The following is a 26,472-nucleotide window of genomic DNA, read 5'->3' as shown; positions in this document are numbered from 1 at the left end:
GACCAGTACATTATAAAGGAAGCATACAGTACTTAAATAATTAATCAACTTGGCAATGAGCAAGTAGCCAGAACAAGCTACTAAAACATATTATTTTTTTCTTCACTTGAATATTTTTACATTGAAAGGTACATGCTATAAATAATGGCAATTTTATTTATATAGTGATTATACTTGGCAAAATACATTTAGCCCCTTCGGCAGCATACATCCAGAATTTATTATATGAAAAAAAAAACATTTTAAGCTTCACAGAAACTTTAAAATAAAATAGTTCAAATATCAGTGGTAAAATAATTTTAAAAAGAGATTTCATTATGGACATTTTACATTCTTGCACTGAGAAATTATGTAACACATTCTGTAAGGAAAATACATTATGCAAAATCTTTGACATTAAATGCAAACAAATAAGAGTTCAGTAGTCTGGCGTAGCAAGCTGTAAGATTCATTTCTGCACAGGTTGCTTGAAACATCAATGCGACGGGCTACAGGTGAGAAGAGAGAGTCTTCTTTCCGTACTAATTTTTGGACAAGTATTCTGCCAGGAATAGTGTGGCAAAGTATCACATCCAAAACAAACGCCTTGAACTAGCACAGTCTGCCCATATCCCAGACAGATAAGAAAGGCACATAATATTGACAGTGTCTTCACCTAACCAAATAGAAGGTGAAATCAATCCTTCACATTCATTAAGTCATGAGCTTATAGCAGCATGCACAATCACATATTTAAAAGACAATTATACCTGTTCTGAGAAGAACTCCACAAATGATTGTATGCCAGTCTCATGCTTCCCATTACCTTCATCTTAACAGGGCAGAGTGGTGTTGACTATCTTCTAAAATTTGATTCATTGAAGAGTTTTCATAGGACGGTATACTTGCTTTATCAGCTTTGAAATCTCTATCAATGCTTCAGGGTCCTCCTTTGGTTTGAAATATTTTACTGTTAATAATGTTGGATTACAGACCAAATCATTCATTACCACCTGCAGATCATCAACGAAGTCAACTTCTTCTGAGTCTCAGAGATAAAGGAGTTATGCCGGGCACTAAAACTTTTAGCGATCTCGAGGGTGTTTGTTTTTTGATCCCTGACCAACTAAATTATCAACATTCAAAACTGGGCGGACAATGTGCTGAACTTATTCATGAAAGCATATCCTACTTATTGTCTCATACAATATCAGCCAAGCCTTAATGAGCTATTTATAACCTCTCTATATCTGTCCAATCTAAAGGGCATTGTTACAATTTTTACTTAAGATTATATTTCACGTTAAGATCAGCTCAGCTCAATCACCGCATTGAATCACAAATCTTTGGATTTAGGTTCTACTTCTGGTCTGAACAGTTCAGTGCAGGACTGAAGGAGTTCAGCACAGATTTTGGTACCGTTTTCATGCTGACCTCTTATGCAAGGGATCTGCACGCCTGTTCAAATCAAGAGACTGGTCCTGCTGGTGGTTCAGACAGATTAGGGCAATTCTCCCAGTGCGTTGGCCTGTCTTCATCTTTTCAACATCACCAGGTTAACACAGCGTTCGGTCTCCTGTGAATCTATGGAACTCTGGGAGGTACAAATAGAAATAGCAGAAGGAGGAGTTGGAGGAAAAGTGTTGGGGACTAGGATTAATTCAAACACAAATGATCTGCTCAAAAGAACTTAGGGCAGCACAGTTAAAGTACCAGTTAGTGCAACTCTATTTCAGTAGCAGTGATCCAGGTTTGAACCTGGTGCTGTCTGTAAGGAGTTTGTACATTCTCCCTGTGACCTACATGGGTTTTCCCCAGGCGCTCTGGTTCCTCCCATCCTCCAAAAATGTTTGGGGTTGGTAGGTTGATCAGGTGGCACGGGATTCAATGGCTAGAATCAGCTTCTATAGTCTTATCATTAAAAAAAAACTTTTGAAACTTTAGAAGTCAAATACATGCTTACAATGGTTGTGAATCTAATAAAACAAATGATGAATTTGCTGTTTACATGGATGAAAGGATTCTTGAGCAGTATCTTCTGACTTACTTTGTTTTCAGCTTGCCTCCTACCTTTCCTGAAAGTAGCAGCTCCTACTGAGATACTGATCCTTCCACATCTCCCCCAAGTAGCCATTCTTGACCAGGGAGTTTATGACTGGTGTGTTAGCAGAATATTTCTTCGTGAGTCGCATCGCAGATATCATTCCCCAATACATGCTTTCTTTCAGCAATGATTGTAGCTATTTTCCACAACCCCATCCCACCACACTTTCTAATCCAAGATATTCTAGGCCTGCTGCTTCACTCTTCCTCAGTCCAATCAAGTTTATTGTCATCTGATTATACAAGTACAACCTGACGAAACAGCGTTCTCTGGTCCTTGATGCAAAACATCCAGACACATAACCAGGCATAACACACATACAGACGGAGAATACATATGCAGGATAAGTATTTATATATATTTATAAATAAATAACTATTCTTTTATGAATACAGGAGTCTTGGATGGTTAGTGTAAACAGTTCCTCTGGTTGTTCAGTCTTCTCACTGTCCGTAGGAAGAAGCTGGTGATGGGCTCTGATACTCCTGCATCTCTTTCCTGATGGGAGCAGTTAAAAGATGCTGTGTGCAGAGTGGAAGAGGTTCTCAATAATTTTGCATGCCCTCCTTAGACAATGATTCCCGTTGATTATGTCGATTGTGAGAGGGGAGGGAAACTCCAGTGATCCTCTCTGCCACTCTTATCATCCTGTGGATTGAACTCTGATCCATTTCTCTGCAACAAATGTACCGCACTGTAGACAAGCCAACTAGGCAGACATAAGGAACTGAACCAGAAGAGAAATTCTAGTGAGGGTTGTTCCTTACCAGCTTGGATGATGTATAGGATAGATTAAATCCAACATTTATATTTAATTGGAGAAATATCTCAAATGCAAAGGAAAATAGTTACCAAACCAATGAAACCAAGAGAAAGGTCAAACCTTTACAAACCTACGGTGGCTCTCAGTACCTTCCAGGTCATAGATAGCCACCTTGTGTTCCAAGACCTCCATTGCAAACACCTTCCTTCAGCATCATAACGAGCCCGCCAGCACCAAACACCTATTCCTCAGACTGTAACGTGCTCAGCACTGCCTTCTTCCTTCTCCTAATGCCTAAGTCACCCTTCACCGCGTTCAGGTCTTCTTCCCTCAAACCCCTTCAGCTTGATGAGCATCTTCAAACAATCCCAGTTTTTGGTTTTGGCGTCTGTGTTTGCGAGCATCCCTGTGAATTGCCTTAATTATTTTCCATGCTGAAGATAACTCTCCAATACAGATGTTTTAGTAGTTAGGAATAAATATTCTGACCAAGTGAAAGGTAATGTAGGTCATATTCACTGCAAATTTAGGAAAAAACAAACCAACTCCTCCCTCCAACACCTCATTAGTAACATTTCATTTTAACATGGAAACTGTTATGTAATCTTGGTCAAGGTCCAATAAAGCCTATTACAGACCACTTTTCAGGGTCTTAACAGATTTTTGTCCAATATTTGCTCTTTCAAACTTTTTGAACTTATCATCTGGTTTTCCATGCATATTTCTTTTGGGGGTGTGGTGTCTGTCCGAATATCATAGCTCAACAAACTCCATGGGTGTCAACCTCACGTAAATGATTCTTCCATTCCTCCCCATCCCCCAGAAAAAAAGTGAGCATTTTTATTGTTTGTGAAAACAACAAATAAAATTGCTGAATACTTTTCAAACATTCAGGCCAAGTTTTTAAGCACCAGCTCTAAAATCACCTTATGTAGCTTGATGCTTGATAACTCAGTTGGGAAATGGATTGGGACATTTGACACAAAACTTGGATGTGTGATAAATGGGGAAATATGAATTGTAATGTATGGCAAAGGTGTCAGATTGATCAGATAAGTGACTGTAATAGTTAATACAGAGAAGAATGAAGTGTTCTTGAATTATCCTGGTTTTCTATCAAAATATTAGACTATATAGACCAAATGGCACACTTTTAAAGGGCACGCAGAAACACCAAGATCTTGGTTGGTTCATGGGTTTAAATCTTCAAAAGTAGCAGTTCATGAAGCATATGAGATTTAATATTCCATAGAGTAAGAGGACTAAAATAGAAAGGTCTCATTGAATCTTTTATAAAATAGATATTAGGCCAAAGTGAAAATTGGACATCCAATTCTTTCAGAAGAATGTACAGATCAACAGAAGGCAAAAAATGTTGACTTGAATGATTCCAAGGATGAAGAATATCAGTTACTAGAGAAAGTGGGAATGTCTCCTTGGGGCAGAAGATTGAATGTAGAGGTATACAAGATTATGAGGGATGTGAACAGGACAGTGTTATTCAGTATTCAAGGACAAGGCTGCACATATTTAAACTGAAAAGCAGAAGGAATAAGGGAATAAAGCAGAGACTGATTATGCTTTGTAAGGGAAAAAGAGGCTTTCAAAAGAGAACTGGACATACTTGGGAGAGAAGGGCTTGAAAAAATACAGGAGAATGGAATTGACTGAACTGCTCCACAAAAAGATGTCAATGGCCTCACTGGGCTGAATCATCTTTTTCTATCCTGTTTTCATTTTAAGGTTCAATGATTCAATCATAATTTAACAAAAAACTCAGGATAGAAAAAGATGATTCAGCCCAGTGAGGCCATTGACATCTTTTTGTGGAGCAGTTCAGTCAATTCCATTCTCCTGTATTTTTTCAAGCCCTTCTCTCCCAAGTATGTCCAGTTCTCTTTTAAGGTTCAATGATTCAATCATAATTTAACAAAAAACTCAGTGCAACAACGGTGATAGATAATTATTGCCTGCTAGCAGATATTTGAGATGGTTTTGATGAACTGCCAGAGAATATTACCTTCATTGTTGAAACTCCATATACTATGTAATCTGCTCATTGATTTATGGTGAGACAGAAATGAACTCAATCTCTTTCTTTTTGGCTACAGCCACCCCGAGGACTCTGCTCAAAGTTTATAGGCTCTCTTCTTTGTGAAGCTATCAAGTTTTGGATTCTTCCATATTTGTACCAACTGCATTAAAAAAAATACCCACAGATTTATGTTAAATGAGGTGAAAAGAGAACAAGGCTTTTACTTAAATATGCTGTGACCCATCCCACCCCCCCCCCCTCCAGGGGTGGCATAGGGCCCCTATTAAGAATGGCGGCCACAGAGAACCATGGATGTTTGGGTTTTCACCCAAGTCTAATAATTTGTTGTATAAAAACACCACAAAGAATGTTAACCTTATGACTTAACTAGTACCTTTTTTAAAAAAAAATCCCAATAATCCAGGAAAGATGCTATTGGTCATCCTGGTTTCACAATAAATATACATGGTTTCAATAAAATCCACTGGATCTTCAGAACTCGCTTCATTTCTACTATGTTATACTCTGAGATAAAATTGATTCTGGTTCCTGTCAAGAAAACTCCAGAGCTTTTGAAGTAAATCACGAAAATCTGTAGACGCCATGGTTGAAGTAAAAACACAAAATGCTGGAGAAGCTCAGCAGATGACCTGCAGAGCTTCTCCAGTATTTTGTGTTTCTACCAGAGCATCTGAAGGTCATCACATTTAGTTGCGGCAGATTCCAGTGTTTGCCAAACAGGAGTGTCACAAATTTTGCGATTGTTGAAATCTGTTAAAATCTTACCTCATTTTTTTCTTTCAGTTTGGTTATCATAACGATAACAGGACAATCCTCTTGCCAAACCATCCGCCAGAAGTCATTTACTGTATTGATCATAGGGCCCTGGGTCGCAATATAGGCCTTCTGCTGGCCACCATAACCCTGAAGAAGAGACAGAGATACCAGGATGCTAGTCCAAATGTGTTCTGGCTCGTCAAAGTGCAGTGTATACCTATTGTTGAACCATTCCTGCTCTATGAGAAGACATAGCAAACATTCACATGCCATGTAAGTCACTCATTTTTATCTTAGATTACGATCTTAATGAAACTAGATATAAAATAATGTAAGAAAGACACCTTTATTCACAGAATTAAACAGTAAAGACACATTACAGCTTATTTTGTGGAAAAATCAAAAAGTTAATAAAGGAATAGGAAAGTTAATATTAATACAAATAGGTTATATGGGATGGATGGGGTTCACAGAATGGACATCATTATCACACAGTAACACAACAGAAAGATTCTGCTTCATCATTTATCTAATGTCTTTATTCCATGTCCTCTAGTTCTTGACCTTTTTCACCAAAGGGACACATTCTTGGCTATTTACCATTCATCATTTTAAATGCATCATCTAGAGCCCCTCTCAAGTACCTCTGTGGTTGACACATTGCTCTGTGCACATCTGGATATAATATTCCGCTTATGGGCAGTATGGTCTTATGAAAATCACGACCTTGTCCTTGAATCCTGATGAAGGGCTTCAGTTCAAAATATTGAGAAACAGTGTTTCTCAACCTTTTTCTTCCCACCCACATACCACCATATGCAATCCCTGACTAATCACAGAGCACTGATGGCACAGGGAATACTTAAAGAGATACTTGAGTGGAAAGAAAAAAGTTGTGAATCTCTGTTTTAATTATACCTAATTGACTCGTTATGTGCACTGTTTCATAACTCCAAAGGAAAGGGGCCAATGACAATTTTTCTCAAGCAAAATATTTTAGTAACAATTGGGCCTAGAGCAGTGATTCTCAACCTTCTCTTCCCACTCACCTACCACCTTAAGCAATCCCTTACTAATCACAGAGCACCGATGGCATGGGGATAACTTAAAGTGGTATACGAGTGGAAAGAAAAAGGTTGAGAAAAACTTATCTCGAACCTTTTATGGATGTTGCCTGGCTGGCTGAGTTCCTCCAGTATTTTGTGGTTGCTCCAGTTTTCCACCATCTGTTGTTTACCAAAATTCTTATGAACTGCTCTTGTATTTAAAAAAAAATAAAGCTAAAGAGCATAGATTTCAACAGCATAATTTACTTAGCAAACTTTCTATTCTTGAAAGGACTGTATCACCATTCCCTCAGATAAAAAAATTCAAACTTCAGCACCAATTTAATGTAATTAATAACTATTTTTAAAAATTATATCTGTTCTTCCTGGGTTGCTATCTAATAGCCGTATTCAATGTGGTTGACTACTTAATTAATTTAATAACACCATACCTGCTAGAAACCAGGAATCTCTGAATTTATCTTATATATATTTTTTTAATCATGTGACTTCTTAGATCATTGAATACAAACTGGATCTATCTTGGTCCACATCCTCTAGGAATTAGTATCTTTTAAAGCCCTATTATTTTGAATTACTGTGCTTTACCTTTTTCATTCTATTTCGGGATCCTAGTAAATTAAATATGATGATATTTAAAGAAAACACTAACTAGTTGTGATTACAACTTAAAATACTTGCACAACAGGTTGAATTGAATGAGAAGCTACAAAACAATTATTGTTGAAAGAGCAAAATGTAGAATGACAATTTAGCTCTACATTAAAAGCTTCCGTGCAATTGCAACTGTATACTAACAATTAGAATTTCCACTGGCCTGTACACAAAAGGTGTTTTGTGCATGAGGGATCCCATTGTGTCTACTTCCACAATGATTAGTGCCCATCGGAAAGACAGCTGGATGTAATTCACCTTAGCAGATCTGGTATGCCTGACAACGGATGCAAGTCTAATGCCATCATCTGATGCGTGGTGACAATTTCTATATTTATCAAGAATTTGCTATTAAAGGTGTGACTTGTGATTGACATTTTTTCCATTCACAGTCTAAATCTTGCAGTAACTTAGAGTTGCACAGTCTAATCAGTCCAGAACCCTAGATTGGGAGTTGGCGCAAGAAAAAATAGGATAATACATTCCTCAACCCTCACCCCACAAGTATTCCATTTCTCTTCACCTTCCTGCCAGCTGCTTCTATGGCTCTTATTGCAGGTGTGCATGGAGTGCAGACTTAACTCCCAGCAGTTAGCCAGGTGACATTAGGGCAACCGTTAGCTCTGCAAGGTAATTGACAGTGGGGGAAAAAAGACTCAGACATAAAGTTTATACATGGATATTTTAATTGAACACCTCCCCATTTTCCTGACATTGTGCATATCACCCAAACGAGCTCAAGTTATACACAACAGCCAATTGTTGGGTAAGTTCCAATTTCTATTGACAAAAATATTAATGCGATTCATTCCAATCCACTTACTCACCCTGATGTAGTTGGCATTAATGTAGGTACTACTGACAGGTTCATCTTGATTCTTTGGTATCAGACATACTCTGCTGTGTGGATCTAAAATGGGATGTTCAAAACAAAACAATGTTTTTGGATCACCTTTAATTAAATATAAATTGTTGGGTTATAAAACCGATAAATGTAACTAAATTCCCTTGTGACAAGATTATATTTTCCATACACAAACCAAGAGTATTTGATGTGACACATAAATTCTGTTTCTCTTTCCGTGGATGTTGCCTAATCTCATATTTCAAATTTTTCATTTTTTCTTATCGCATAGAAGGAGACCATTCAGGTCAGTGAGTCTGTGCAAACTCAACGCATTCCCATCAATCCTATTCCTCCCATTGATATAGTAAATGCATGGACCCTTTGGAGCACTGAAGTACAGAGGGATCTTTGGATACAAGTCCATACTCCCCGGATGATAAAGAAAACATATGGTAGACTTGTCTTTGTTCATCAAAGCATTGAAGTGGATGTCATGTTGCAGTGTACAAAACTTTAGTTAGGACACATTTGGAGAATTGCATGCAGTTCTGGTTGCTGCGATCCATCAAAAATTGGTGGCTTTGGAGAGAGTGCATTGGATCGTGTATATAGAGTAATTTTTCTGAGGGTGGAACTGTTAAATACTAGAGGGCAAAGGTTTAAAGAGAAAAGAAGAACGTTTACAAGGTGATGTGCAAGGCTAGTTATTTTTCTTATGTAGATGCCTGGAACACATTGCTAACTGAAATGGTGGAACAGATGCAATGGCAACAAACACAAGGCATTTAGATGGGCACATGAACAGGTCAAGGATGGAGGGATACAGACAATGTGCAGGTAGATGGGATTAGTTTAAACTGGCATCATGTTTGGCACAAACATCATGGTCCAAAAAGCCCTGTTCCTGTCTTGTACTGTTCTACATAATTCACTGTAATCATACCCATGAATTGCCCACATTGATTCTACTTTTACCCACCTACGCCGGGGAAATTTATTCTGCTGAATGTTTCCAGTAGTTTATATTTTCTATTAAAAATGAAATGTATTTCTGCCATCTTTTAGATCTATATTTATATGAGATTTGCAGCGACTCCACATTCTTCTTCTTCTTCTTTGGCTTGGCTTCGCGGACGAAGATTTATGGAGGGGGTAAAAAGTCCACGTCAGCTGCAGGCTCGTTTGTGGCTGACAAGTCCGATGCGGGACAGGCAGACACGGTTGCAGTGGCTGCAGGGGAAAATTGGTGGGTTGGGGTTGGGTGTTGGGTTTTTCCTCCTTTGCCTTTTTAAAATACTACGGTTGTTTTTTTTCTATACATGCATTTCTTTTCAAGTCATGTGATTGCACAAGTACAACCCATGAAACAGCGTTTTCTGGTTCTCGTAGACACACAAGACATAACACACACATGCAGGATAAGTATTCATATATACACACACAGGATTCTCACTGTCTGTGGGAAAAAGCTGTTTCTCAGCCTGGTGGTTCTGGCTCTGATACTCCTGTATCTCTTTCCTGGCAGGGGCAGCTGAGAGATGGTGCGTGCAGGGTGGAAGGGGTCCTCAACAATTTTGTGCGCCCTCTTCAGACAATGATCCCAGTAGATCACGTCAATGAGGGGGTGGGGCTGGGGGAGTGATCCTCTCTGCCACTCTTATGCCCCTGTGGATCGACCAACAATCCATTTCTCTGCAGCAACCATACCACACCGTGCTGTCAATAAAGCTCCTGTAGTAGGTTGGCATGATGGCGGCTGGTAGCCTTGCCTGCTTCAGTCTTCTCATGAAGTGTAGTCGCTTCACACCTTCCTGACCAGTGAGGAGATTTTGATTTGGACCATTTACTACTCAGAACTAATGTTTGTATATAAATTTAACCTACTGGAATTTATAATATTCTGATATAAAAATAATTAAGGTATTTGCTGAACTCAAAAGTGAACCAATATGGCTGCCACATGTGATCTCGTTGCTGGATTTCTGAATTTGATTTAATTAAGGTATATAAAAGTACGAGATGTCTGGATAGAAAGGATACTACTATCCACTGGCAGAAAGGTTGATAATAATGGGGCCAGGAGTCAGCGCAACTTGGAAGAAGAGTTTGAAGAATGTTGAAAGGACCTTTTGGTCAAAGATGGTGGGATCTGGTACCGAAAGCCTGTTGGAAGCTTGAACTTTCAATGTATTCATAAGATAATTGGTTGAACAGCAAGAGCTGGAAAGGGAGATTAGGCAGGTAGCACTGTGGAGAATAAAAGCACTGATTTGCTGGCATGGTCACAATTGGGCAGAATGGCATGCATCCAACGTCTTGGCAGTGGTCATTCAAAACAGGAACGACCAAAACTGCAAATCTTCGTTTCTGACCACGAGTTTAGATAGCATTTTGGCAGTGTGTTATCGCTTCTCGTTAGCCCTTGGTCACGGAATACCTGCAGTTCACTTTAGACTGCAGGTGTTCCAGGAAAATGGGGATGATAGCCTGGATTGTAGCGGCCATGTAAGAAACATAAGGGATTCTAAAGGGACTTTTAGAAATCTACAGCACATGCCCTTCGGCCCACAATGTTGTGCCAACATAATAACCTACTCTACCAACTACCTAGAATTTCCCTACTGTATAACCCTCCATTTTCCTCTGTTCCATGTACCTATCTTACAGTCTCTTAAAAGATCCTGTTGTACCTGTGCACTCACTGCATGCACCCACCACTCTCTGTATGAAGAACCTACCTTTTACATCCCTCCGTTCTTACTCCCAAGCTCCTTAAAACGATGCCCCCTGCTTTTAGCCATTTCAGCTTCTATCCATCCACATGATCAATGCCTCTCATCACCTTGCACATTTCGATGAGGTCATCCCTCATCCTCTATTTAATGAGGACAGACAGAGCCACAACAGAAATCCCAGAATCTAGTCTACACTGTGCATTGATTTACTAATGTGATAATGGTTGATCAGTTTCTCTGCACAGATACATGAATATTCACATAATATTCACATTCCCAATCTGTTACATTGTTACAATATTACTGTCATTGACAAAAGCTCAGAATTTTAAAGCAACGTGAACAGCGTCCTCATTAATTGCTGATATTGTACTACTGTGAAATGTACCATTTTAATTTTCCAACAATCTCGTAGGAGTGGCTCCAATTGCAGACGCCGGTCTGGAGCAGCATATCATCTAGTTACACCCATGTGGATGACCAAAAGCTCCACACAGAGTCATATCAATGTATCCCAGCACTGAAAGGGAAATAGTAAATGATCCACACCCCTCAAGTTCAGGTTATTTTGGAAAATAGTTGAAACTAAAATAAAAATCCTGCAAGGACTTCCACTTAAATGTTTTTCAACTTGTATGTTTTTCGCTAATACAGAAATCAAGGCGGGTATTTAGTGTGTCTGGAGCAAATGTATTGATCCTAAATTGTACACAAGAAAGATTTTCTCATATACAGGAGAATCTATTTGCAGAGTAGCAGCTGTAACGTTACGAATAGTTGGCTGAGGTACGTAATTGCTGCAGGAGTTTCTGGTATACAACTTCATTACTGTAGTTGATTGCGCATTGAGTTTGGTCATGTATTTTAGTTTGTTCTTGGTGAAAAGCAAAGATGGCAAGATTAAGGAACCTTGGATGATAAAGCATTTGGAAGGCTTGATCAGGAAATACACAGCAAACAGAGACAACTGGAATTGAGGTTCTCTTAAGAAATAGGTGAGATCTTAGGAAAGAATTTAGAATGTGCACAAAGGGGTCATGAAATACAAGTTCAAGATCATTTATCATCTGATCGGACAAATACAACCTGACAAAACATGCAAACACACAACCAGACATTACACAGATCATAGACGAGCAATACATATGCAGGATAAATATACATATATATAAAAAACATGGCTTAATAAATAGTAGCATCTCAGATGGTTGTGTGGGCTGTTTACTTAGTTGTTCAGTGTTCTCACTGCCCAGGGGAAGAAGCTGTTCCTCAGCCTGATGGTGCTGGCTCTGATCCTCCTGCATCTCTTTCCTGAAAGAATGTCGTGTGGGGGCAGTATGGGTCCTCAGTGGTTTTGTGTACCCTCTTCAGACTGTGATCCCCATAGGTCATGTTGATAGAATTGGGGGGGGGGGGGGGGAGAGAAGAGACCCCAGTAATCCTCTCTTCCACTCTTATAGTCCTGTGGATTGACCTCCAATCCTGGATAAGTAAGATGAAGGAGAATCTCATGATGTTGGATAACATTAACAGGAGGAAGAGGATAGCCAGGGATAGAGCGAGTCCACTGAGGGACCAAAGAGGTGGAGCCATGTGAAGTTGACAAGATCATAAAGGAATACTTCACCAAGGAAATTGACATGGAAAATAGTGCCAAACAAAAGCACAAAGCATGGTCTACTTTAGCAGAATCTAAAAGGTCGCCAAATTAAATTCAGTGGATGATCAAGGAGTCCAGATACCATAATTGTGATATTTGTGTAACAGGTCTAACTTGATGATCCCAAACCAGCTGGCTATTATTTACCAGCCATTCCCCGACTGCACTCCTTATAGAGTCCAATAATGGGAGTGTGAATAATTGCAATTCGCCATCAAATGCACTGAGTAATCTGCAAGTTGAGCCAATGGCAGGTAAAACCTGGAATAGAAATAGTGTCAACGTCAATGGAGGGGAGCAGCTGTAAGGGAGAAAGGTAAAGATGTGATTTTTTTTTAAAAATTAAAAGTACAGTAAAACCCCTGGTATCCAGCACTTATGAGATTGGTAGATGACGAATAAGTGTATTTTCCAGTTGCTTTTACAATTCCTAATATACCTGCAATAAGAATAAACAGTTTAATAGACAAAAGACAAAATTACTACATTGTACTTATACTGAATAAACTTCATTTGCATGAATATATAAATTTTAAATCATTTTACTTTATTTTCAATCATATTCTTTGAAAAAATTTAATCGTCGCTGCATCTGCAGGTTCCTTCCCATTCACAGACCACCCCCCCCCCCCCCACCCCAAAGACGAACAATAACATTGTAGATAATTAACCCCCTTTCTCCAAAGTCTCTGACCAGGGTGACTCTTACTAAGCAGGGATAAGGAGACACTTTAAGAGAGTCACCCCAATGGTGACCAGCTCTTCATCCTGCGTGACACCATTGGTGTTTCACACAACTTTATTCAGACAGTTGCTACGAGCAAAGCATGACCAAGGCCCTCTGCTGGCTGAATACTTCCTCCCATCTTCACCAAAGGTTTATGTGTTACTTCAGAGAACATTTATTTTTTTTACAATTTTAAATATGTACTTTTTACCTATTATTTTATTCTTATTTATTTTAATTTTTAAAATTAATTTTTCTCATTTTTTTTGCTGCTTGCTTGAATTCTGGATACCAGGGGTTTTACCGTATTTGCATGAATATTGGTTAAAATTATGTTCATTTTATTTTGATAACAAAAGATTATTTCATTCTTTTATTGGTTATACTATTTCTGAAATGTCAAGGTCATTCCAGGCATTTAAAATCCTTGAAAATTTGACAAACATAGGCAGGACGTAACTGGTCACCTAAGTCTTTACCAGATTTTTTTTTGAGTGGAGCTTGTTCTAACCTTGTGGAAGGTCCTTGATGAGGGTTCAAGCCTGAAATATTGGCTATGTATTTCTACCTTCGCTGCATAAAGGCCACTGTTTGACCTGCTGAACTTCTCCAGCAGTTTGTGCTTTTTACTTCAACCACGGCGCCTACCAGATTTTCGTGATTTACTTCTAACCTTGTGGACTCAAGCAGAAAATTAGCAACGGCTGCTACAAAAGTGGAACATCTGCACTGCATGGGTCAGCTCCGAGTGTGGAAATCTCATCATTGAAAGGAAGTTCTGTCCTTTAATTCCTTCTGCATCGAGTAGCAGGCACCAATAAAGAGTATCCCATACCACTTACATTTGCAAATTCAGGTATATTTTCAACATCTTAATGGGCTTATTAAGCTAAATTCTTCAGAACAAAGGCCATCAGTTTCCTTTGGAGAATAGACAATTGTTCACTTTTAATCTGGACTTGGAAGATGCATCAAAGAAAAAAAATTAAAAGCAAATTTCATGGTTTGTGTTGCAGGAACTCTTGTTGAGCCGTTATCACTTATTTGATTTCCTCTTTTGCCGTGGGAAATGTAGCAATAAAAAAGGAGTTGGACAATGTGCAGCTAACAAACTGTGTCAAAGTCTTGAGGAAGTAGTTCATATAAGCATCACTTTAAATATGTAATAGTCCAATTTAAAATAAAACCCAATCTTTACTTTGTCTCTTGATACACCAGGCCAGATGAAAAAGAACCCATCTAATTTAACATACCATCTTGACTCTAAAATGTTAATTACTAGGCCTCACTTGTCTACCCAACTTTTAAATCTCTGGCCACCAGTGCCTTATTAACAACAAAACAGGAATTCCTTTAAAGTGATGGAAATCATTTCAATTTCCACAACCATCCCGTGGTATGTGATTTTTCACTGTACTCCACCCTTGATTAGTCTTTTAGTTGCTTAACGCCTGGATGACTTGTGTAATACTAAAACATTGATGATTCAAGTCTAGTCCCAAACACATCCGACAATTTCATTTCTTGTGCTTTAGAATAAATGTGCAGAAAGAATTCCAGCCCAATCAATCTTAATCATTTCACAACTGTCAAACTGATGTAATGTTGCTGGCCTGGCCATTGCCCCTTTGGACCAGTTTCTAGTTATGTGGATTACATGACACTTGTCACATGTATTTAAAAGTAACGATTTTTTTAGCTAAATAGCTTGCAATTACAGGATTACTTTGAATAGATTAAAAACACAATAAATGCTAGAGGAGGTCAGCCGCTCTCACAGTGTGCATAGGAAGTAAACATATATTACCGATGTTTTGGGCCTGAGCCCTTCTTCAGGGTATCAGCAAAAAAACAGGCAAGGGTCTGAATAAACACAGGGAGAAAAAGGTGGAAGAATGGGAGGGGAAGGAGTTCAGACCACTTGCAAAGTGAGACCACCCACAAATAGGAGGAACAACACCTCATTGTCTCTTTGGGCACCCTCCAACCGGATTGCATTAACATCAACTTCTCAAGCTTCTGTTAAACCCACCCCCACCCGCCCCCCATATTCATCCCCATCTCCTTTCCTCTAGTTCTGTCTCTCTATCTCCCTTCCCTTTTGCCTCTGTCCCCTTTCACAGAACCAAAATCAATTCACACTTTTTGTTGGGGGTAAAACACAGAATTCTGTGGTTGAAATAAAAACACACACAAGGCTGGAGAGACTTGACAGGTCAAATAATATCCTGAATGTAGCAAAGGCAGAGATAAATAACTGATGTTTTGGGCTTGAGCCCTTCTTCAAACAATTTTTGTTTGTTGGTCTGGATTCTTTCCCCTCCCATTCCCCCTTTCTCTCCCAGTCTTTCTTCCAACGCCTGCCTGCTTTTTGCTTATACCTTAAAGAAGGGCTCTGCACTGAAACATTGGTAATATATCTTTACCTCCCATGGATGCTGCAAGACTGACCGAGTTCCTGCAGAATTTCTGTGTGTTTTCACTACAATCACAGCGTCTGTAGACGTTTGTGTTTCACTACATTGAGCAAGGGATCAGTATGTGGTCAAGTGCCATATTTACTTATTTATATGCTTTGAATTGCCACTTGATGATTGCAGAATTATTTGCACATTTGATTCCAACCTCAGATGTAAGGCAGGCAAGAGAAGGCAGATTTTCTCCAGCGGTGGCATGAATTAATCACAATTAAGAGCTGGTTTGCAATACATTTCCCTCTGGTGCACCTTCACCAAATGTCCACAAGGAAACGCTGGCAGCAAAAACCAACTCTCATATGTTTTCCCCTCCTTAACAAAGAAATTGAGATTGTTATCGCAAACTGGTCTCCTCATTGCCCAAGATTTGACAATTCAGCTCAAGCCTGAGATGTAGTGCAAGTTTTCTGTCGATTAGTTTTCCAAAGATCAATGCCCATTTTAATTGACCGATTAGCAGAGCCAACTTGATGCCACTATTGCCACTCAGCCTACGCATTCAAGCATTTTACATTGTAAGTGGCACTGAAACACAATGCGCCCTATGTCAACCCACTTAAAATTCCTGATTTGAACAAAAATTCTTTGCTGTGGAAAATAGCAAAATTATGGAAAGGTGATAAATGGTACCAAGTATCCTTGACAGATATTTTAACAAAGATTTGTTATCAGTTTGCATAATCCAAAATATTCTGAAAAGTTTCATCAAGGATAGTTTAAATGAGAAAACAACAGAAAACCGCAAGACTGACAGGAAGAGACATTTCAGATCATTGCGTGGGTGAGGTATGCATTCAAATTGATTGAAGTCAATTTTAAAAAAAACATTTTGCCTGAATACATTTGTTCACAATTCTCAGTTCTGTCTAACATCTGTCCAACTCTTTCACGCTTTACTGTCTTTTTTGTTTAAAAGAACAAGCCCGAAAAGGCATTATGAGACTCGCAAGTTAAATTATTCTTCACCTCTGCCTCAACTTAATTAACTTCCTCTCCATGAAAATCATATCCATGGCTCACACGAATGTATGGTGGCCAATGGTAAGTCTCAATTTATGTAACATTAATGTCAGCAAGGGACAAAACTGTTGAGGTAGGAAGCGTTAAAATCAAGATCCATCTTTTGCCACAAAGTGTGCCAAATCGCCAGGGCGACTGCTATGGGAAGGGCACTGTTCTAAATCACCCCTCCTGTAGGGGCAGCATGACACGGTTAGCGTAGCAGTCAGTGCCATGCTATTACTCCACTAGCAACCCATGTTAGAATCTGGCACTGTTTGTATGTACTTCCCTGTGTCTGTGTGGGTTTCTTCCAGGTGCTTCGGTTTCTTCCCACCCTTCAAAACATAACGGGGTGGGGGGGGGGGTTGTAGGTTATTTGGATGGCACGAGCTCGTGGGCTGTAAGCCTTTATTTACATTAATGTATGCAAGGGATAAAGCTGTTGGGGTAGGAAGCATTAAATTAATGTCTAAACTTTTTTAAAAAAATACCCTTGATCCAGTGAGGCTGAAGTCAGTGACAATGTCCCCTCCTTTCCTCAACACTCCCTGCTCAGCTAAGCTCACAAAGAAATCAATTTTTAAATTTAGATTTTATTCTGTCAATTATTGGTGTGATTTCAAAATCAAAATTCTGCTCACCCTTACCTATCACCAGTCAGGCAATAATAAATTTGGTCTGCATGGTGGATTAACAGCTTTAAGGTTCAAAAGGCTATTGCCAATTGTCCAAATGATACAAAAATTCATCCCATTTTTAATTCTCCTTTATCAACTCTGAAACATATTATTGACAAGTCACTACTCAGAAAAAAAAGGGTACATATTTTATAAAACAATACAGTGCAGCTCAATTTCCTTGAAGGAAATTTCCTTTGCAGGCAGCCATAATGAAAAGGGTGTATGCACTGAGTAGGCCCTACATCATGTGGTGTAACACGACCATTGTGTCTAATGAGAGAGACTCGCAACAAATATGAAGCCCAAAACTGGGCATCCATAAGATGCCATCAGCATCAAAAAATAAACTAATACAACCACATGGGCAAAAATATCTCTAATTCTATCAGGGGCTAATTGTAAAGAGTCAATATGGCTTAATTGGAGAAGATCCTGCCTGACCAATTTGAATAAATTATTTGAAGAGGTAACAAACTTTACTGATGAGGTCAAGGCATTAGATATGATTCACATGGACTTTAGAAAGCCCTTTAGCAAGGTCTCACATGTTTAAAAAGGGTAAAGCCAGGGCAAGTTGGCCAAATGGAACCCAAATTGAGTTAGCAATAGGAGACAGGGGCTGCAGATGCCCTAAATCCAAAGCTAAATACAATCTGCTAGAGGAACTCATCAGGTCGAGCAATATCAGTGGGAGAAAAATAAAGGTCAACAATTCAGGCTGGAACCCTTCATCAAGATGAAGAACTCTCTCACACTGACACTGCTTGATCTGCAGAGTTCCTGCAGCAGATTGTGTTCGGCAGAAGAGAGGATGATAGCGAAGAGTTGTTTTAGCTTTTGGATGCCTGAGAATAGTGAAGTTCTGAAAGGATTAGCACTGGGTCGCTGCTGCTTGTAATGTATCTGGATTTGGATGCGAGAGGCCTAATCAGCCAGTTATTGGACAACACAAAGACTGGTGGAGTTGTTGATAGTCTCAGGTGGCACCAAAATATTTCTGGTGAAATGCTCTAAAAATTGGCAAATGGAGTTTAATCCAGACAAGTGTGTAGTGAGGCATTTTGGGAGAACTAATGAGGCTTGCTGATTCAACATGAATGGTACAATTTTAGGGAATGTTGACAAATAGAGGGACTGATGTACCATCAATCTTTCAGGAGACTATTGCGGAGAAATCAATATACTTTAATTCACTTGAGAACATAGCATATCCCTACTGTTCAGTTGTCTTGCCCTGAGTTGCAGGGAGCTGTGGAACAGTCACCTTTATACAGGAGCCTGTGGAGAGGGGGAGCCACAAGTACAATTGGCCAATAGGTGTGCTTGACCAGATAATGATATATTAGTGGTTAACCACAGGGACATTGGAGTACAAGTCCACAGAAGCTTGGTTAGGGCATTGAGCACAGAGGTAGGGAGGTTATTTAGCACAATGTTGATACCATTCACTATCTTTACAAGGATTAGATTAAACAGGTGCCTCAGCATGTGACTGGTGTTGTTACTAGTCCACACATGACCCTAATTAAATCAAATGATCATCATCTAAATCAGTGGTTCTCAACCTTTTTCTTTCCACTCAGATACCACTTTAAATAATCCCTATGCCATTGGTGCTCTGTGATTAGTAAGGGATTGCTTAAGGTGGTATGTGAGTGGGAAAGGGAAGGTTGAGAATCACTGCTCTAGACCCCATTGTTACTGAAATATTTTGCTTGAGAAACATTGCCTTTGTAGTTCTGAAACCGTGCACATAACGAGTCAGTTAGGTACGATTAAAACAGTGGTTTTCAAACTTTGTCTTTCCACCCACAATCCACTTTTAGTAATCCCTTATTAATCACAGAGCACCTATGGCATAAGGAATACTTAAAGTGGTCTGTGAGTGGAATGAAAAAGGTTGAAGACCACTGATCTAAATGCAAAGTCCAGAGCATTCACGTCAATGAAAGCAGAGATTAATGGTGGACTGTCAGGTCAGGCACCATGGGGGGTGTAATATGCTGATCCTATCTTGAATGTAAAGTCCCTAGTGGTCAAAATAAATACGGGTTCACATAACCTACATAGCATTATGATTGCCTTTCTCTAAAATAGAGTCAATGCTACAAGATGGATTCTTGTTCTTGAGTTGTTTTGATAAATAGCTTCACTATATTGGGCCCTTACCCAAAACTCACACCCAGATCCTTTTCCTTTTCCATGTTTGCCATGTGCACCCATACTCATTACTCTGCATTCCCTGTTCACTTTCTGTTCCTTGTATTTAAACCTATTGTCCAATTCCCAGCATTATGCAACCAAGATTAAAAAAAACCCTGTATGTATCTTAAGTTAACATTAGACTTCATAAACTATAAAATATAAAACAACAAAAGCAAGATGAAAATGTTCCTCTTTAGGAGTTTTCAGCCCATATGTGTTTAATGCCCTATGGAATTCTCTGAGTTTTGCACTTAAGTCCCTAGTGCACGAGCACAGAAGTAAATCACAAATGTCTGCAGACGCTATGATTGAAGTAAAAACGCAATGCTGGAAAAACTCAGCAGGTCAGACAACGTACTTCATATGGGAAAGATAAAAATACGTAACCCACGTTTTGGGCCTGTGGCGATATGTAATTACACCACAAGGTCTCCAGGGGTAATCCCCGTGACCTTGTATATAAAGCAGTCCAGAGCTACAGTCTAGCCTTCCAGGTTTGTCTTGCAGAGAGACAAGGCCTCTTAGTGTACATATTAGTTTATTAAAGCTGTCTTATACTCGCACTGCTGGTGTGGTTATTGTCAGTACAGGGCCTTCATGAAGGTATGAACAGAATGTAGGTAGATGCCTGAAAAAAAATGGTGGGGGGGCATGGGGAGGAGCACAGTCCTACAGGCAGGAGGTAATAGGTGGATAAGGAAGGGAGGGCCACCAGGAAACAGGGATGGGGGGGGGGGGGGATGCACAACATTAAACCCTGGTGCCCTTCTGCATATTTAAATGAAGCCCAGAGGAAAGGGATAAGAACACTGCAATAGGGGTGTGATAAACTACAGATGCTGGAATATAGAGCCAAACACAATCTGCTGGAGGATCTCAGCAGGTCGAGCGACATCAGCAGCAGTGAGATGGGCTTGATGGAAGGTTTCAGCTCAAAACCTCAACCATTCTTTTACGCTAGATGCTTGACCTGCTGAGTTCCTCCAGCAGATTGTGCGATGGCTGAAGAAGCAAATGTCAGCAGGAAAGGTGCGGCAGATAATAGATAAAAGGTATAGCCAAAAGAACAAAAACAGTCCAGGATACTTTCTCAGAGGAATTAACAACAGGAAAAGATATTTCCTGGGCCAGGAAATTCACTTAACAATATTTGCTTCAGTCAAGTTGGTTTCTAGTTGATAAGTAAAGCATCTCATTTGCTTGCAAGTAATATAATAATGATATACAGTCCATGCTCAATTTTTTCTTCATTATTTGCTTTGTTGAGACATCGCATTGAGTCATTTTTTTTCTGACTTTCACAGTGAATTCACAGAAAACAATTTATTTACTCTTCAGGTTACATTATGCAGGTAACCTGCACTGATGAATGAAAGGCTACAAAGAGAAATCTAAGTGTATTGACTCAACTATTGTTTGACCCACCATTTCAAAAAGAAATCTTGTAGTGCTTTTTTATATATACTGTTCGGTAGGTATACAGTATGTGCTCAAAGGAAAATGGCAGCATTTTTTGCCCAGTGTCACAAAAGACAATTCTGTTTCACATTGTGCTTTTCACTAAACTTCCAACAATAATTGCACTTTGTACACATTTTTCAATAACAGGGCCAAATAAAGGGATGCCAGAGGTTAAAATCACTCTCAAATTCATCCACAAATTGATCAAACAACAGAAAAACAAAGGTGAGCAGCAGACACACTTCTAAAAGATTTTTTTGGCAGACTATAAAATGCTCCTATTCTGTTCATTTCATGATTGCAACCCAACAGTTCCATGTCGTCTCTAAAATTTGACTCATTTAACTCATCTGGTTTGAAAAAAAAATTAGTGAGACAATAATACTGCTTTGATCAGGTTCACCAGTTTAATATCTGGAATTTATGTGTCAGTTTCAATAGCTAGAATGTGCTGAACAAGAACACAGAGGATTACATATTTCCTCAACAGGTAGTAACCAAACCATGCAGTAAATGATCAGATTTAAGGTGAGATGATTTTTAAAATGCAGAAATGACTGCGTGGCATTCCATCTCTCTTTTTTTTAAATCTCTGTACAATTTTATAAACTCTAAAATCACATTTGTCAGACAACAGAATGAATTGCATTAATTTTAACAGTTGTACACCCTGTCCTGACAGTTTAGGAAACAATGCCAAATAGAAATTTTACATTTGTATCTGTGCAAAGAATTTCTTTTCACCTGATTATATCAATCACCTCTACCATTGTTATGCTTCTTCAGGTCACAGCACTCTGCTCCTCTCATCTAATTCTAATAATTGGAAGAGAAGCCAGTAATCAAAGTTCAGGCTTGTCACTGGTCATTGAAATTTTCTCCTGGTTCTAATTTTAAAAATGACATAATTTAAAATGCAGTCATTTATATTAATGCATTCTATTAATCAACACATACCTGAACAGGTGTGGGTTGAGCATGAGTAAAATAAACAAACGAGCATTTGATCAGCAAATGAATTGTGTAACAGGTGAACTTACTTGGCAAAATAGTTTTATATCTATTCTTAGTTCCATGACATGGGATACTCAGCTCTTTGGGATTCACAAAATTCATGGGAATTTCCTGTTATTTGAAGGGAATTAAAAAAAAGCATCAGAAATTCCAATCTGCTGAGCACATCACAAACCACACAGCAAAAGATACATTATTTCTGGTAGATAAATAATTCTGCAATGATATTTTGGTTAATCCCAAGTGAAATACTGAGTCCATGCTCCCAGTGCTCTTCTCCCCTTGCCCCCTTCACAATAATCTGATCCACGACAGGTAAAACTTTCCCCCTGGAACTTCTGAACAATGTATTGGATTACTGTGATTTCAAACATGTGCAGTGTATGTCATTAGCTGTAACATGGGATTATATATTGAATTAGTCAACCATTGTAAGCTTTTCCACCACTTCCAATGAGGTGATTGAATTTCTGCACAACACAATAGAAATAGAGGCAATTAAGGTTTAGTGATAAGTCCAATATTAAGCCATGGGACTGAGATTTTGTCACATTGTATGCATAATAGCTTGCAGGTGATTGGAATCTTTCAAAACACTTCGTTATATTTTTCTGCTCTATAATTAATGAAGATTGTCAACTGCTTGAAAATCAGTGGCAAAATAGATTAATATTCAGAATTAATGAAATTTGGGTCTGTATCTGATGTATGTGTTCTATACCTATTTTACATCTCCAGACATATTATAATAAATAAGACTTAGACACAATGGAAATTAAACACAAGGAATTATTTTTTTTAAATATAGTCATCTTCCAAAAAAATATATTAAAATAGTCCTTTAGTTCATCGTTCTAAATCATATCTTTGACTAAAATTGGTTCTTGTCATGTTTATGAAAAGTAGACATGATTTTTATACTAGCTATAATTTTTACATGGAAACTGAGGTTCAAAATAACAACTTATTGCATTGAGAGTCATACCATAAATTCAGCTTGAAAGGACTGCGTACTTGCTACTATTTCTTTTAGTTGTAATCTGGTTAGCACCCGGCTGGCAGTCTGTAGATACTCCAGAAATATTTTCTCACGAGGTGTGGGTGCAATACTGAATGATTCAACATTTCCCAATGTACTCATGTCCAATGTAAGCGATACATTTGAACCTCGCCTGTGAATTATGAAAGAGAGTGGTTGAAAATATTTATGAGATGCCCTTCCTTTTCCATCACCCACAAACTGCGAACACAGGCCCCAACTTCAAGGTAAATATTCATATTGGCCTGAACCATACAGGTAAAGTAGTCCTAATTGTTATAATGGAGGGGAGTCAGACAGCATTTGAATATGAATATGTGCGGGTGAACTTGCAAATTAGTGACTCCCTACTCCAAAGAGAATCAAAGTTCAAATTTATTGCCAGAGTACATCCATGACATCACATACAACCCTGAGATTCTTTTTTCTGCAGGTTAGTTTAGATTACCAGTAACTAAACTGTCCTGAAAGAAAGAAAGGTTTTTTAAATTTATTTTTTTTCCTTTAATCAACTTTTATTTGGATTAATTTGTCAAGTATGGGTTTCAACGTGGTTATTCAATAATTTGTTTCTCATGTGGATCAAGGAACTGTCTAATGTAATTCCATCCTTTTTTTGTACTTGTATCTACATGAGACGACCTGTTATGTGTTGTCCAACCAATTTTATATGTACCTTTATATGTTAAAACCGATAAAAAATATTTAAAAAAAGAAAGAACTGTAAACAAACTGACCATGCAAATACAGATATATACTTCAGGAAGTGCTACTTCTGTGAGCAGACACTGCATCCGCGCACACTGAACCTTGCCTAACGTGCTGACTGTGACAGACGTAGAAAAAAGGGGCATTTTGCGAGAGTCTGCCGAGCTCAGGAGTTTTCGCCCAGAAAAGGAAAGGCGAAGAAGACAGACACCAAGATGAGACGCTGCAGCAAAACGGCAATGATGACTACCTGAACAACCGGCGACTCGTTTGACACTTCTTCTTCCTCGGAGACCGCAAGTGGAATGACCAGGAGGTGAGCTCCTGTGGAACGTTGCAGCCCCATGGTCCCATCCTGGTGTCTATCACCCTTCATCAAGACAAACCCCACGGGTTGAAACATTCCATGATGAAGGTGAAGGTATACGGGAAACCTGTTGACTGTTTATTTGATTCCAGGAGTACTGACCGCTATATCCACCCTGTGACTGCGAACTCTTTGGGGCATAAACTGTACCTTTTAAAGCGCAAAATTTCTATGGCTTGTTTTGGACTCAAGAAAAAAATTGCAAACTGCTGTAGAGTAACATTAAATGTGTAAGAAACCGAGTACAGAGATTTTAAATTGTATGTACTACCCGATTTATGCGCTCAGATGTTGTTGGGGTTAGATTTCCAGTGCCAAATTAAGAGTATAATACTGACATTTAATGGGCCACTACCTTCCAATCACTGTAACTCAGGAGACAATATGTGGCTATTGACTCTTAAAATTAAACCACCACGCCTTTTTGTCAATTTAACCCCAGACTGTAAACCTATAGCCATGAAAAGTAGACGCTGTAGTAAAGGGGAAAGAGAATTTATTAAGAACAAAATCAACCGACTGATAAAAGATCGTTGAACCAAGCTCAAGCCCTTGGCATGCTCAAGTTATCAAAAATGGGGCAAAACACTGGATGGTTGTAGACTATAGTTAGACTGTCAACAGATTTACTCAGATGCACATCCCCTACCTCGCATCTCTGACATGGTGAATCAAATTGTCCAGTACGAAATATACTCCACAATAGATTTAAAGTCAGCCTACCACCAAGTACCTATACTCAAAAAGGAAGGACAGTACACGGTGTTTGAAGCAGATGATAGGCTGTATCAGTTTAGAAGAGTTCTGTTTGGAGTTTGGAGTAACTGTTTTCCAGAGAGAAATGGATAGGTTGGTGGACACACATGACTTACAGGCCACTTTTCCCTATTTGGACAATGTCACCGTATGTGGAAAAACCTTGGAGAATCACGATCGTAACATGAATAAATTCCTTCAGAGGGCCAAAGATCTAAACTTAACCTTTAATTAAGACACGTGCATGTATTGCACTAAGCGCCTGGCTATACTGGGCTATGTTGTCAAAAGGGGTGAAATCAGCCCCAACCCTGAAAGAATGAGACCTCTAATGGAACTGCCTCCCCCAACCACACCGACGTCTCTCAAACGCTGTCTAGGCTTCTTCTTTTATTATGTACAGTGGGTGCCTAACTATGCAGACAAGGCACGACCACTTTTTAAAACTACTGTTTTTCCTTTGTCAGTAAAAGCCCACAAAGCTTTTGAGAGCATCAAGTTAGACATTGCCAAAGCATCGATGTCTGCTATGGATGAGGATTTTCCTTTCCAAGTTGAATCTCATGCTTCTGATTGTGCTCTAGCTGCCACACTAAACCAAGCTGGTAGGCCCGTAGCCTTTTTCTCATGGACATTACAAAGACTGGAACTGAGGCATTCCTCCATTGAAAAATAAGCACAGGCTATGGTAGAGGCCATTCGTTATTGGAGACACTATTTAGCAGGGAAAAGATTCATATTGCTGACAGATCAAAAGTCAGTAGCTTACATGTTCAACACGAAATTGAAAAGCATAATTAAAAATGATAAAATCATGCGCTGGAGGATCTAATTCTCTACTTATGATTAGGATATCCTCTACCGCCCAGAGAAGCTGAACGATCCTCCTGATGCTCTCTCTTGCATGACCTGCGCTAGCAATACAATCAGATTTGTCTGAAAGAACTTCATGATGATTTATGTCATCCTGGTGTTACGAGATTTTATCATTATGTGAAGTCTCTCATCTTGCTGTATTTGCTCAAAGACATAATGCAAATGACTAAGAAATGTGTAGTCTGTGCAGAGTGCAAACCCCAGTTCTTTAAGCCTTCCAAGGCCAGTCTTATTAAATCCACCAGATCTTTTGAGCACCTCAGCGTCGAGCTAAAAGGACCACTACCATCTAACAATAAAAATGTCTACTTCCTTAACGTTATAGACGAGTTCTCACGTTTTCCTTTTGCTGTCCCCTGTGCCGATGTATCAGCTTCAACTGTTATTCGGTCCCTTGATAAAATGTTTTTTTTTATGATCCTGACTTTATTCGTAGTGATAGAGGATCTGCCTTTGAGCACTGAACTAAGACAAGCCCTCCTGCCAAAAGGTATCACTACTAGCTGTTCCACTAGTTAGCATCCACGTGGTTACAGACA

At 39.0% G+C, this 26,472-nt stretch overlaps 1 protein-coding gene across 2 annotated transcripts in view; it reads right to left on the bottom strand.

Moving 5' to 3' along the window:
* The window catches only part of LOC138746154 (receptor-type tyrosine-protein phosphatase R-like), a 161,787-nt gene that overhangs the window by 24,004 nt on the left and 111,311 nt on the right, over positions 1 to 26,472 (bottom strand). For both annotated transcript variants that reach the window (XM_069904070.1, XM_069904071.1), the window contains 4 exons: positions 23,173 to 23,359; positions 22,214 to 22,298; positions 8,207 to 8,289; positions 5,668 to 5,805 (listed from right to left, as the gene is read on the bottom strand). In XM_069904070.1, the coding sequence (XP_069760171.1) occupies positions 5,668 to 5,805; positions 8,207 to 8,289; positions 22,214 to 22,298; positions 23,173 to 23,359 (493 nt within the window). The remainder of the gene's footprint in view (positions 1 to 5,667; positions 5,806 to 8,206; positions 8,290 to 22,213; positions 22,299 to 23,172; positions 23,360 to 26,472) is intronic.

This window comes from Narcine bancroftii, chromosome 11 (genome assembly GCF_036971445.1).
Source record: "Narcine bancroftii isolate sNarBan1 chromosome 11, sNarBan1.hap1, whole genome shotgun sequence".
NCBI classification, from domain to species: Eukaryota; Metazoa; Chordata; class Chondrichthyes; order Torpediniformes; family Narcinidae; genus Narcine; species Narcine bancroftii.
This window is presented reverse-complemented; position numbering and strand designations above follow the sequence as displayed.